At 45.4% G+C, this 11,908-nt stretch overlaps 1 protein-coding gene across 1 annotated transcript; it reads left to right on the top strand.

Annotated features, from left to right (window-relative positions):
* The first annotated feature begins 3,332 nt into the window (after positions 1 to 3,332).
* Positions 3,333 to 10,614, top strand: eif4a3 (eukaryotic translation initiation factor 4A3). The gene is made up of 12 exons (XM_040009988.1): positions 3,333 to 3,600; positions 6,129 to 6,201; positions 6,314 to 6,380; positions 6,472 to 6,534; positions 6,619 to 6,751; positions 9,047 to 9,127; positions 9,245 to 9,386; positions 9,513 to 9,651; positions 9,732 to 9,847; positions 9,920 to 10,027; positions 10,199 to 10,326; positions 10,430 to 10,614. Exons 1-12 carry the CDS (start codon positions 3,447 to 3,449, stop codon positions 10,444 to 10,446), a joined length of 1,221 nt encoding a protein of 406 aa, XP_039865922.1. The 5' UTR covers positions 3,333 to 3,446; the 3' UTR covers positions 10,447 to 10,614.
* Positions 10,615 to 11,908: the final 1,294 nt, after the last annotated feature.

Here is an 11,908-nt window from a genome sequence, read left to right as displayed (position 1 = left end):
AGTTGTGGTTTTTCAGCGGCTATTTGACCATAAAGGCCTGATTCACACAGTCTCCTCTGAACATGTAGAGATGTGTCTGCTGCTGGAGCTCTGTGTGGCATTTATCTGGGCTCTGATCTGAGCTGCTGTTAACTTGTGATTTCTGAGGCTGGTGACTCGGATGAATGTATCCTCAGCAGCAGAGGGACTCTTGGTCTTCCTTTCCTGGGGTGTCGTCATGTGAGACAGTTTCATCGTAGTCTTGATGGTTTCTGTGACTGCACTTGGGGACACATTCAAAGTTTTAGCAATTTTCCAGACTGACTGACCTTCAGTTCTTAAAGTAATGCTGGACTGTTGTTTCTCTTTACTTAGCTGATTGGTTCTAATATTTATTCTAACAGTTGTCAAACAGGCTGTCAGCTGTGTACCAATCTGACTGCTGCACAACACAACTGATGGTCCCAGCTCCACCAGTGAACCCTGACAGGCACACCTGTGAGGTGAAACCATTTCAGGTTACATCAGGAAGCTCACTGAGAGAAGGCCAAGGGTTTGCAGCGCTGTCAACAAAGTGAAGGGTGGAAGCTAAAATACAGTGGCGTGCAATAGTATTCGGCCCCCTTGAACTTTCCCACATTTTGTCACATTACAGCCACAAACATGAATCAGTGTTATTGGAATTCCACGTGAAAGACCAACACAAAGTGGTGCACACGTGAGCAGTGGAACGGAAATCATACATGATTCCAAACATGTTTTACAAATAAATAACTGAACAGTGGGGTGTGTGTAATTATTCAGCCTTTATTCTGACTTTGATATTAGATAAAATGAATATTGATAAAGTTTACCTTTATGTACAGAATCTGAATATCGCAAAATATTCTAAAAAATTGCAATAATATCGTATCATGGGATGTATGGTGATTCCCACCTCTAATGTCAAGTGTTGTACTGAACGTTCAAGGATGATAAAACATAATGTGATTATCCGGGCCGGGTCACCGGGTCCTCAGCTGAGGAGCCCAGACCTCGCTCTCCCCGCCCACCTCCTCCAGCTTGTCCGGGGGAACACCGAGGCGTTCCCAGGCCAGCATGTCCTGGGTCTGCCCCGGGGCCTCCTTAACCGTGGGACATGCCCGAACACCTCACCCTGGAGGCGTTTAATTTGTATGTCAGCCAAATTAAAAACAGTAAGTTACCATAAATTGTTTTTTCATTTAGAACTTTGTTAGTGTCAGTGGAAAAACATTTAGAGTTGCTCACTCAGAAAAGTCCAGTTCTTAGTACTGTGTACTCAGTGAATACTTTGTCCTAACCTAGTCACCTTTAAGTACATTTTTATTTTTTTGAGGCAACAAATTTGCATAATTTTTTGAAGTTCTGACAACAAATGACATTGTTCAATCAGTACTTTTACTGCAGTATTGTCAGCACTAGTGCGTGTACTTCTACTGCAGTACAGAACATCTCTACTTTTGCCTCCTGTGATGCAGGCAGATGGGAAACCTCGGACAATTTAGCAGTTGTAGTTCTTTTAAATAAAGCTGCTTCAGTGTGACCTCACAAACAAATAAACTTTATTTAAACATCCAGATTATCTCGTGTCTTTCCTGATATCGCTCCATATTGTGACAGATGCCAAACTGCTGAAGCCTCACTGATCCACATGTACTGGTCTTGTCCCAGTCTCCTTCAGTTCTGGACAGAGGTTTTTCATACCCTGTCCAGGATTCTCAGAGTGACACTGGCCCCGACCCTCTTCTTGCTCTGTTTGGCATCAGTGGGAATGAGGTGCCTCTAAAAGACGGGAGCCATCATTCACCCTCCAGGTGGAGGGACGCTGCCTCTCACACTCACACACACGGGGGTTATATGACCTCATGGTGTGTCATGCGGGGTCGTTTCCTTGATGCATTTCCAAATCTATACCAATTTTTCAGGTTCATTCACCTCCCTCATGTCAGCTGTGGAAATACAGTGTACAGTGACCTGGGGGGAATGAATGGGATTATTTTGCAGGGACTTTGTTATCTGGGGAAAAACTTTATTTATTTTTACACATATACAGTAGATGTGTCTGTGTATTTATTTTCTTTATTTTCCTTTCCCCCCCTAAATTCTACAGCCTTAAGTGTACGGACTAATGACCCGAAATGTACAAACTATCCTTCTCTTCTCCTTTTGTTTATATGTATAAAGAAAAAACTCTTAATAAAAAACATTATTTAAAAAACCTAATTTAAACAACAGAGTAACAAAGTTTATAAAGGGGTAAAAATCATCGGAGTATTTGGTGATTTTATACAACAGCAGCATCAGTCCTCAGCTCCTTCCTGTCACCTGGCTGCACAGGTGACCTCTTTCACATTTACCAGACTGTTAGTTTACACTTTTGTGGTTCGTTTATGTTTGATTACGTCATCACCTACAGGCTGCCCAGTGTAGCGGCTGACGTGATGACATCACACCTGTCAGTGTGTCTCAGGGTCCAGTTTAAATCCTTCAAAAACAGAAGAGCGATACAGAAACATTTACCTTTACTCAGGTTTTATGGAAACATATCGTTAGTTTCATCTCTGACAGCATCTGATCAGAATTTGTACTTTTTTTTTTATACCAAAACGTGTTATTTGGTTTTGCTGACTTTAGTGAGAAAGACTCGCATGCGTTTCCCTCATCGATCAAACTCCACATCTGTAAATGTAAGCTGTCCACTCTCAGGACAGAAACAGAAAGTTTGTTCCTGTCACAACAAGAAAGCTTTAAAAACATGAATATTTGTAATATTTTAATGTCTTATTTAATTATTCAGTGTGTCTGTGTTACTTTCCCCCGTTTAATCTGTATTTCTATCCTGTGTGTTTACAGTTGTACAATGAGATACAGAGCATCTCCAACTCAGTGCAAACGTGTGTGTGTGTGTGTGTGTGTGTGTGTGTGTGTGTGTGTGTGTGTGTGTGTGTGTGTGTGTGTGTGTGTGTGTGTGTGGGAGGGTGCACAGTTCTGCAGCACTATATTTATATGAACAGTATTACCAGAAAAAACGGGGGGGAAAGGAAACAAATGTACAAATATACAAGTAAATATGTAAAGTAAAGAAGTAAATATGTAAATAAATAGTGTGTTTTGTATATATAGTTATAGGCTGTTATTCCTTGTTTTCAGAAGTCCGTCTGTCCCGGGTTGATCGATCACTGAGACACTTTCTTATTCATGTATTGATCAGTTTGTCATCATTCGATCAGGTTTACATTTTATTCCGAGTACGCTGATAAAGAACCCGGAAGTTTGTTATTTTTTTCTGCTGTGACGTAAAATCCTCGTCGCCCGCTGCGGACGTCATCGGCGTAGCGACACGTGCTTCTTTCTCTCGTTAGCAGCTAGCTTAGCAGCGCGGCGAAGCGCGGACTGGTGAATCCGGACTTCTGCGACATTCAGTAGGATTAAAAGCTTCGAGGAACATGGCTGCTGCCGGGGCTCAGGGTAGGAAGAGGATCCTGAAGGAGGAAGATATGACCAAGGTGGAGTTTGAGACCAGCGAGGAGGTGGACGTCACCCCTACCTTCGACACCATGGGCCTCCGGGAGGACCTTCTCCGCGGGATCTACGCCTACGGTAGGCCGGGGTTCGGCGCGGCCTCCGGGGGAAAGCTAGCTCAGCTAGTCATCTGTAAAGCTAACGTCGGCGCAGTGTGTTTGAGCAGGCGAATTAGATATTTCACTGTCCTCGGTTCGACCCCGGGGGCATCGTATCCGGAGGGGTGCCGTTAGACTGACTCTCCGGCTTTTAGTTCTTTCCAGTAGCTCTCCAATTAGCATTAGCCCGACCTGCTAACGTGTCTGCGCACTTTCAGTGGCGGAGAAACAGATGTTCTGATAGACCTGACTTTAGACCGGACTCTGGGGCTGCTGAGCCGGTGTGTGACCCGGCTTGGTCCATGGCTCAGTGTGATGTAGGAAACAAAAACTTTATTGAAATGTGTACAAACAAAGAAGCATTCATCTGTTGATCATGTTCAGTTAAATTATTTAAGTGATAAGTAATTTGTGGGCTGATCCGAACAACCTTCAGAGACTCATCAAACAGCTCGAGATCAGCTCTGAATTCTCCCCATTTGTCAATAAAATATTTTCCATTAAACTGTTAATTAAATTCCACTTCAGCACTGAGTGAGCTGATTCCCCGGCCTGCAGGCATTACAAATTCTGTCTATCACAGAAAACATCCACTTTAAATCTGAGTGTAATAAAATCATTAGTTGGGTAAAACTCATATAAAATGTTAAAACTGAGCTCTTCTTTTAGGAAGGATTGGATGTGAAATGTATGTTTTTCTGATATTTTGGTTAAAAGTTAAGTCTTTAAGGATGTGCTTCCTTTTAACCGGATTAGAAAAAAATGCTTTCAGTAAGATAATTATAATACTTTTTAGATTTTTCTGTCACTAAATTCAGTATTTTCAAAGTGGTGGTGGTGTGGTAGAGCCGGGATCTTCTCTAACCGTAGATGTTAGAGGGACTAGCATCGCTGTTATCAGCTGATTATAACCTCGGTGAAGTTTAAACAACAGCATCACTAGCACCGCTTTCATGAAGCGATTTTTTTACTGGTCTGAAATCGTGTTTATGAACCCAGTAGAGAAGAACCTGTTGATGGGGAACCTATTCCATCCAAAGTCACTTGAATCACCATGGTTTTAATAATGTGGTGTGATGTGTGTGAGGCCAGTGCTGGGTAAACCGGCTGTGTTCATGTTCTTTTGCAGGTTTGGGAGTTGCAGTGATTAGTCCTGGTTACATACTTGCTGTGAGCTCTAAGCTTCTTAGATCCTTCCAAACGAATTGCCCGTCTGACCGTCGGATTTATTTAAGAGCATCTATGAAATAACCGTCTCATTCTTCAATAAAATGTTTGTTTTACATCCGCACTTCGAGCACAACTAAATCAAAAATATCGACAGTCATTAGTTTCTTTTAGTTAAAGCCACCGAACAGAACGAGCAGAGCCGCTGAGCGGGGCTGAGTGTGGCCGATGTTTGTCAGAGTGAAGGCTGCAGCAGCCTGTCTGCACCTCAGCTTGTTGTGTTGATGGCTGAAGTATCGTCATGGTGTCTGTGAGCTTAAAGCAGACTCTGAGCAGAGGAAGTTAATGTCACTGTTGGAACATTTCTACACAAATAAATGTGGAGTTTACTCTTTACCTGCTTGAACATCATCGCCATCGCCTCGCAATGAATCCTGGGATAGGGTGGGGTCCAAAGGATACATCCGGCCCAGGGCTGTGCGGTATGCTATCGTTTGTTTCATGGTGACGCAAAATCCACTGTTTATGGATGCGGGGACAGAGAATCCCAGCACGACCAGTTTAGACGAGACAGAACCAGGTAGCTACAAACAGACGGACCAGTCCACACAAATCCAGGACCTTATTCCTAAACGAGGGCCGCCTCTGTTGCGCGGACACGGTTTGGTTATGAAACGTCTGACACGGAAAACTGGACAATGTAAGTTCTGGCACAAAGCGGCGCCACCTCAGACTCGAACAGCACAGAGCTCTTCTCAGGTGGCAGAGAGTGGAGAGAGTTTACGGACGAGAAGCAACAAAGAGCCGTCAGGTGCTCCAAACCAACCTCAGACTCAAACGCTACAACGGGCGTTTCCCCGCAGCACGCCGTGTAGAAAGACTCACAAAGAAAATGGCTGCCGTTACAACTTCTATCTAAAAATAGATGGTTTCATGCATCGGTCAGAACACTCCGCTGAAAACGCCTCACACGGGTCGAGTTACAGAAAAATCACATTTAGTGACAGATGAGGTTATCGGGAGATAACCGGGTCATATCGCCCAAATCTGTGGAAAAAAGGAGGAAGCTTTAATTGGGACCGCCTTCGCCTTCCCGGGGCTGCTGCGTGCTTCAGGTTACTGTAATGACCCTGATGTCACTGAGAGGCGTTGTCTCGCTGCTTTCAGGAACCCCGGGAGGATTTCAGATTGCATAAAGTGTTTCAGAATTATGGTCATTTGAAAGAATGTTGAGAAACCTGTGGCCGGGTTAAAATAAAGTTGTTTGAAGGACAGATGTTTTGTGCACTTTGCTAGTTGTAAATAAAGTTTTCTGGCAGTGACGCGGTGTTCGTGTTGCAGGATTTGAGAAGCCGTCAGCGATCCAGCAGCGAGCCATCAAGCAGATCATCAAAGGCCGTGATGTCATCGCTCAGTAAGCGTTTCCCTCCTCTCTCCTCGTCCTTCCCTCCTTTCCTCTTCCCTCCCTGTTCTTGTTGCCGTGTAGCTCTCGTGCCTCCAGATGTTCTAACAGCTGCTGTCTGCAGGTCTCAGTCTGGAACGGGAAAGACCGCCACCTTCTGCGTGTCTGTGCTGCAGTGTCTCGACATCCAGGTGAGTCTGTTGCAGCCTCGGTGGGCGTGGCCTTTTCAAGCAGATGGGTTAAACTGTTATTGTGACACTGTGATGCGTTTCCTGTCTGCAGGTGAGGGAGACGCAGGCTCTGATCCTCGCTCCGACTCGAGAGCTCGCTGGACAGATTCAAAAGGTATGCCCGCTCCTCGTCACAGCTGGCCGATCACCTGTGATCATATGTGCTGCTTTCTGATTGGCTGTTTGCACGTGTGCGCAGGTGCTGCTCGCTCTGGGTGACTACATGAACGTGCAGTGTCACGCCTGCATCGGGGGCACCAACGTGGGCGAGGACATACGCAAGCTTGACTACGGCCAGCACGTCGTGGCGGGCACGCCAGGACGAGTGTTCGGTGAGTTTGAGTAGGTCATGTGACCCGCACCTGCTGTCATCGTCGCGTCCGATTGGTTGAGGTGGGAGACGCTCCACATTCAAATTATAATTTGATAAAACGAGATCCAGTCAGACGAAACCTGTTTCCAGGTCATGATCTCGGCGCTCAGGATGGCGAGAAGCCCATTAACAACGCCACCTTGAAACAGGAAGTGAAAACATTTATCTGCTGGTGCCTTTGGCCTGGCAGTGTGAAAGAGGCGTGATGTCGTTCACTACGCTGCCAAAAATATTCGCTCGTCTGCCTTCATGCTCGCGTGAACTCGATCGACCTCCCGGTCTTAATCCACAGGCTGGACGCACGTCCCTGAGGTCGATGCTGGAGGAAAAGGCTCACAGCCCAGTGCTGTTCTGTGGGGCTGAGGTCAGGACTTCCACACCAGGAAGGGGCTGTTCCCACAGGGCTGGGACCGGGAAATTGTCCAACATGTCTCTGTATGCTGACGCATTTCACTGGAGCAAACCCACCTCCACCAGACTTACACCTGTCTGTTCATAAACCTGTCAGAGCTGGACGCAGCCGCGGCTCTGCTCCACGATCACACACATAACGTGAACAATGTGAAAGACTATGGGCTCAAATTGTGGTCATAAATATTTTGTACTTGTAAATCAGTTTTGTATGAGTAAAAAGATTTGTGTGTGGACTTATATGTGTGAAACTCTGCACTCAAGTTTTAAGTTACAAGTACGAATTTTGACTCTATTTTTCTTCCTGTCAGCTGATTGGTCAATGTCATGTCAATCACAAATTTAACTATCCAATCAGAGAACAGATGGGTTTGGCTGTTGGAGGGGGGCTTTACGGAGCTGCAGGTCCTTGAAGGGTGATACAGTTTGAAGCTGGAGGATCTCTATATAAATATCCGATAGCAGCGAGGTCCCCTAACTTTGAGCAGCTGTTGAAAGGATAAAGTTGTGCTATATCAGTGGTTAGAAACACCATTATTACTTTAGGATTAGTTTAACACAAAGTCAGGGCTGACCCGGGACCATGGCTGTGAGTCACAGCGTGCAGCATAAAGGTCCTTTCACATCAGAGGCAGCATGTGCTGCTAATGCTAACTGCTAACTAAAAGCCAAGGATCCAGGATTTGTTGCTGGCTGCTGAGCTCTGTGTGCGGCAGCTCTGCACTAGATGCACCTGTCGTTTCTATCTCTGACTTTATGTCCTCTACAAGAGTTTCTGTTGTTTTCAAATGTTCAATAAAAACATGTATCGTTAATTCATAACCAGAAAGCTTTGTAACTATCCCCACTAGTGAAGACTGTGTCATTTCCACAACACTGAAGGAAAACGCTGGGCTGGCATGTAAAAGGACATTTATTCCCTCAGGACCTGAAGCTCCATAAAGCACCCCTCCAATAGCCAAACTCTGATTGGATAGTTACATTTGTGATTGACATGACATTGACCAATCAGCTGAAAGGAAGAAAAATAGGGTCAAAATTTGTACGTGTAACTTGAAACTTGAGTGAAGAGTTTCACACGTATTTTTTGACTAAGTCCAAACACAAATTCTTTTTACACATACAAAACTGATTTACAAGTTCAATATATTTATGACCACAATTTGAGCCCATGAAAGACAGCTGCTGGAAACATGATGTGAAACACGTTCGCTTACGTAAAAGGTTCTGTTTGTGCTCTGAGGTCTCGCTGGAGAGGAGAACGTAGTCGGTTGCTCCGGGTGTTCCCTACACGCACAATCTCACACACACAGACTATGTTACATTGAAGTAAGGCTGTTCGATATATCTCGGATGACGAAATAAAAACATTTATCGTTTCATATTGTGCTATCGTTTGTTCCATGGTGTCGCAAAATAAACTTTGCGGCAATATTTGTTCATGGTTTTGACGGTCACTGTACTGTAAATGTTTAAAATTCTGTCCCGTGTAGACGGGAAAGGCAGCGTTGGCTCTGATGCCGCGTCGAAGCGTTTTCTTTCTCTGCGTCCATCTTTGTTTTACCGACTTTCTCCCAGGTGCTGACACGCTAGCGACAAATGGCGCCATCTGCTGGCCTGAAAAAGCAACTGCTTTTATTACTCTGGTTTATAATTAAAATCTCGATATTGCCAGACTAAATATCACAACATTACGCTGTATGGAGTTTTATTAATCACCCCTGTGTGTCTGGAGGAAATGTCTGGACACCATGTGTAAAAAGTTGTTCAGCTTCTGGCTCCTGATTGGTCAGCCTCTGACTGCAATAGCCAATAGGAGCTCACCTTTGTTTGTTTACTTCAGACATGATTCGGCGCCGCAGCCTGAGAACAAGAGCCATCAAGATGCTGGTCCTGGACGAGGCAGACGAGATGCTCAACAAAGGTGAGCACGTGTCACCTGGAGCAGGAACACACCTGAGAACTCTGTGATGTCACACCTTAATCACCAGACTGAAACACCTGTCCGGCGTCTAACTTCCTGTCGGCTTTCTGTGTCCAGGTTTCAAGGAGCAGATCTACGACGTGTACCGCTACCTGCCCCCCGCCACGCAGGTGGTCCTGATCAGTGCCACGCTGCCGCACGAGATCCTGGAGATGACCAACAAGTTCATGACCGACCCGATCCGCATCCTCGTCAAACGGTCAGTTTGACGAGGATGCGGATCAGGTTTCTGGCAGAAATGTGGAGCTGAGATTATTCAGAGTGAAACCTGATCCCACCTTACTCTCACCCTCTCTCTCTGTATGTTGATGTCTCTCGGCCGCAGTGATGAATTGACCTTGGAGGGGATAAAGCAGTTCTTTGTTGCCGTGGAGAGGGAGGAGTGGAAGTTCGACACACTGTGCGACCTTTATGATACGCTGACCATCACGCAGGCCGTCATCTTCTGCAACACCAAGAGGAAGGTCTGTGCACGTCCTCCTGTGTGAGCAGGTGTAGCGCATCATCAGAGCATCATGGGAAACGTAGTGTGTTTGTGTTTCAGGTGGACTGGCTGACAGAGAAGATGAGGGAGGCCAACTTCACGGTGTCATCGATGCACGGAGACATGCCGCAGAAGGAGAGAGAGTCCATCATGAAGGAGTTCAGATCAGGAGCCAGGTGAGCGGACCAGGACCAGGACCAGGACCAGATTCTGATTCAGAGACTGACCTCTGGGTTTTTGTGTTTCAGTCGTGTGCTGATCTCCACCGATGTCTGGGCTCGAGGCCTGGATGTTCCTCAGGTTTCACTCATCATCAACTATGACCTGCCCAACAACAGAGAGCTCTACATCCACAGGTATCCCTCCACACAAACTAGTCCCCACGTGTCCTTCCGCACCAGTCAGGGAGGAGACTTGAGCAGAGTGCTTTGGGGGAGGGGCTTAGACAGGTTTGGGTCCGGTGGTCCTTTGAGGAGAGCAGGGGGTGTTTATTCGTGACTAATGCTATGACCTCTGACCTCCTTCAGGATTGGCCGGTCGGGGCGTTATGGGCGTAAGGGTGTGGCCATCAACTTTGTGAAAAATGACGACATCCGCATCCTGCGAGACATCGAGCAGTATTACTCCACCCAGATCGACGAGATGCCCATGAACGGTACGAGGCAGCCAATCAGGGGCCTGCTGATGTCACTGTTCGCATGTTGTTGTTGTCGGTCTGATTCTGTTCACTGATTGGTTCACTGTTTTTCTCCCTGCAGTTGCTGATTTGATCTAACCTGGATGACATCACACCAGAGCCCCGCCCCTTCAATTCATTTTTTTCTTCCTGTTTGTTTTTTAATAGTTTTAGATTTTTTTTTTTTTTTTTTTTTTATGTTGAGGTTAAATGACTGTAAGACGGCAGGTTTGTTTTTGTAAATAAAGTTTTGGTTCCAGATGTTAAGGTGGCATGTTGTTACTATGAGCTCATCTGCAGCGACCAGTCAAAACTCCTAAAAGTAGCCACATCCGTGAGGAGCAAGACTCTGCTATGTCAGGCTGGCTCCACCCCTCGAGGTAACCTCAGGTTTGTCTTTGGAGGTGAACCAGACGAGCGCTCCTTCAGCAGAGAGTGTTACAGCCACAGTGCGGAGCAACGCCCACTCGATGCTGCTGAACACACCTGTGTTATTACCACTCCCACCACAGCCTGTGTACATGTGAGGAAACCTGAAATAAATACTGCAGTATTTGGGTGTTCTCTTTCTGACCTTGTGCTTTAGTAACATGTGTCTGATCACTTGTACAGTGGACAGGTGTTACCTGACTGTCACAACTGTCCCCAACCACGGCCACGGACCGGTATGTGAGTTGTTTGGCACTGGGACGCAAGAGTTGAGGCCTGGGTGTGAAATTTAAATGGTCTGTATTTGTATAGCGCTTTTACTAGTCCTGCCTAGGGACCCCAAAGCGCTTTACACACTCATTCACACACACACACACTGGTGGAGGCAGCTACAGTTGTAGCCACAGCTGCCCTGGGGCAGACTGACAGAAGCGAGGCTGCCATATCGCGCCATCTGGCCAACACCAGTAGGCGGTAGGTGAAGTGTCTTGCCCAAGACAGAACACCTGATCAGGTGTATTCACATGAATCATTGATGACGATGCAGCTGCAGTAGCAAACGTACCGTTCACTGCACTGCTCTCTGATTGGCTAATCAGGAGTTATCATCTTCTTCTTTTTTTTTGTAAATATTAAACCTTATTAAGAAACAGTATACAGAACATGTATACAACCAGAACAAAATTAACATATGCCAGGGGCCTAATACAAAGAATTACAAACATTCAAATAATTTGTAATTACTACAAAGAGTAATAGTTTTCATAGCCTTTTGGTTAAGTGATCCACTAATCAATTTTATGTAACATAAAACATCATTATAGTAATGTTTAAAATTAGGTGTTTTGTTACTGTATTTGCATTTGTGAAAATAAAATTTAGCTAAGATAACTAACAAGTTTATTATAAAGTAAATATCGTCTTTTTTTTGCCTTCGAAAGAAACAAAATACAACATTTTCCCGTTTCACAGTAAAGTCTTTATAGAGATGTCCAGCAATGAATCTACTGAAGTCTTTCCAAAATGTTCCAGCGTATGAACAGATCCAGAAGAGGTGCTGCACAGTCTCAGGATGGCTTCCACAAAATCCACAGCTCACATTTATGTCCCTTTTGAACTTCGTCATGTAATG

The sequence above is a fragment of the Simochromis diagramma genome, unplaced genomic scaffold, assembly GCF_900408965.1.
Source record: "Simochromis diagramma unplaced genomic scaffold, fSimDia1.1 OVJJ01000578.1, whole genome shotgun sequence".
In the NCBI taxonomy this organism is placed as follows: Eukaryota; Metazoa; Chordata; class Actinopteri; order Cichliformes; family Cichlidae; genus Simochromis; species Simochromis diagramma.
Note: the sequence above shows the minus strand (reverse complement) of the source record. Positions and strands in the feature narration are given on the sequence as shown.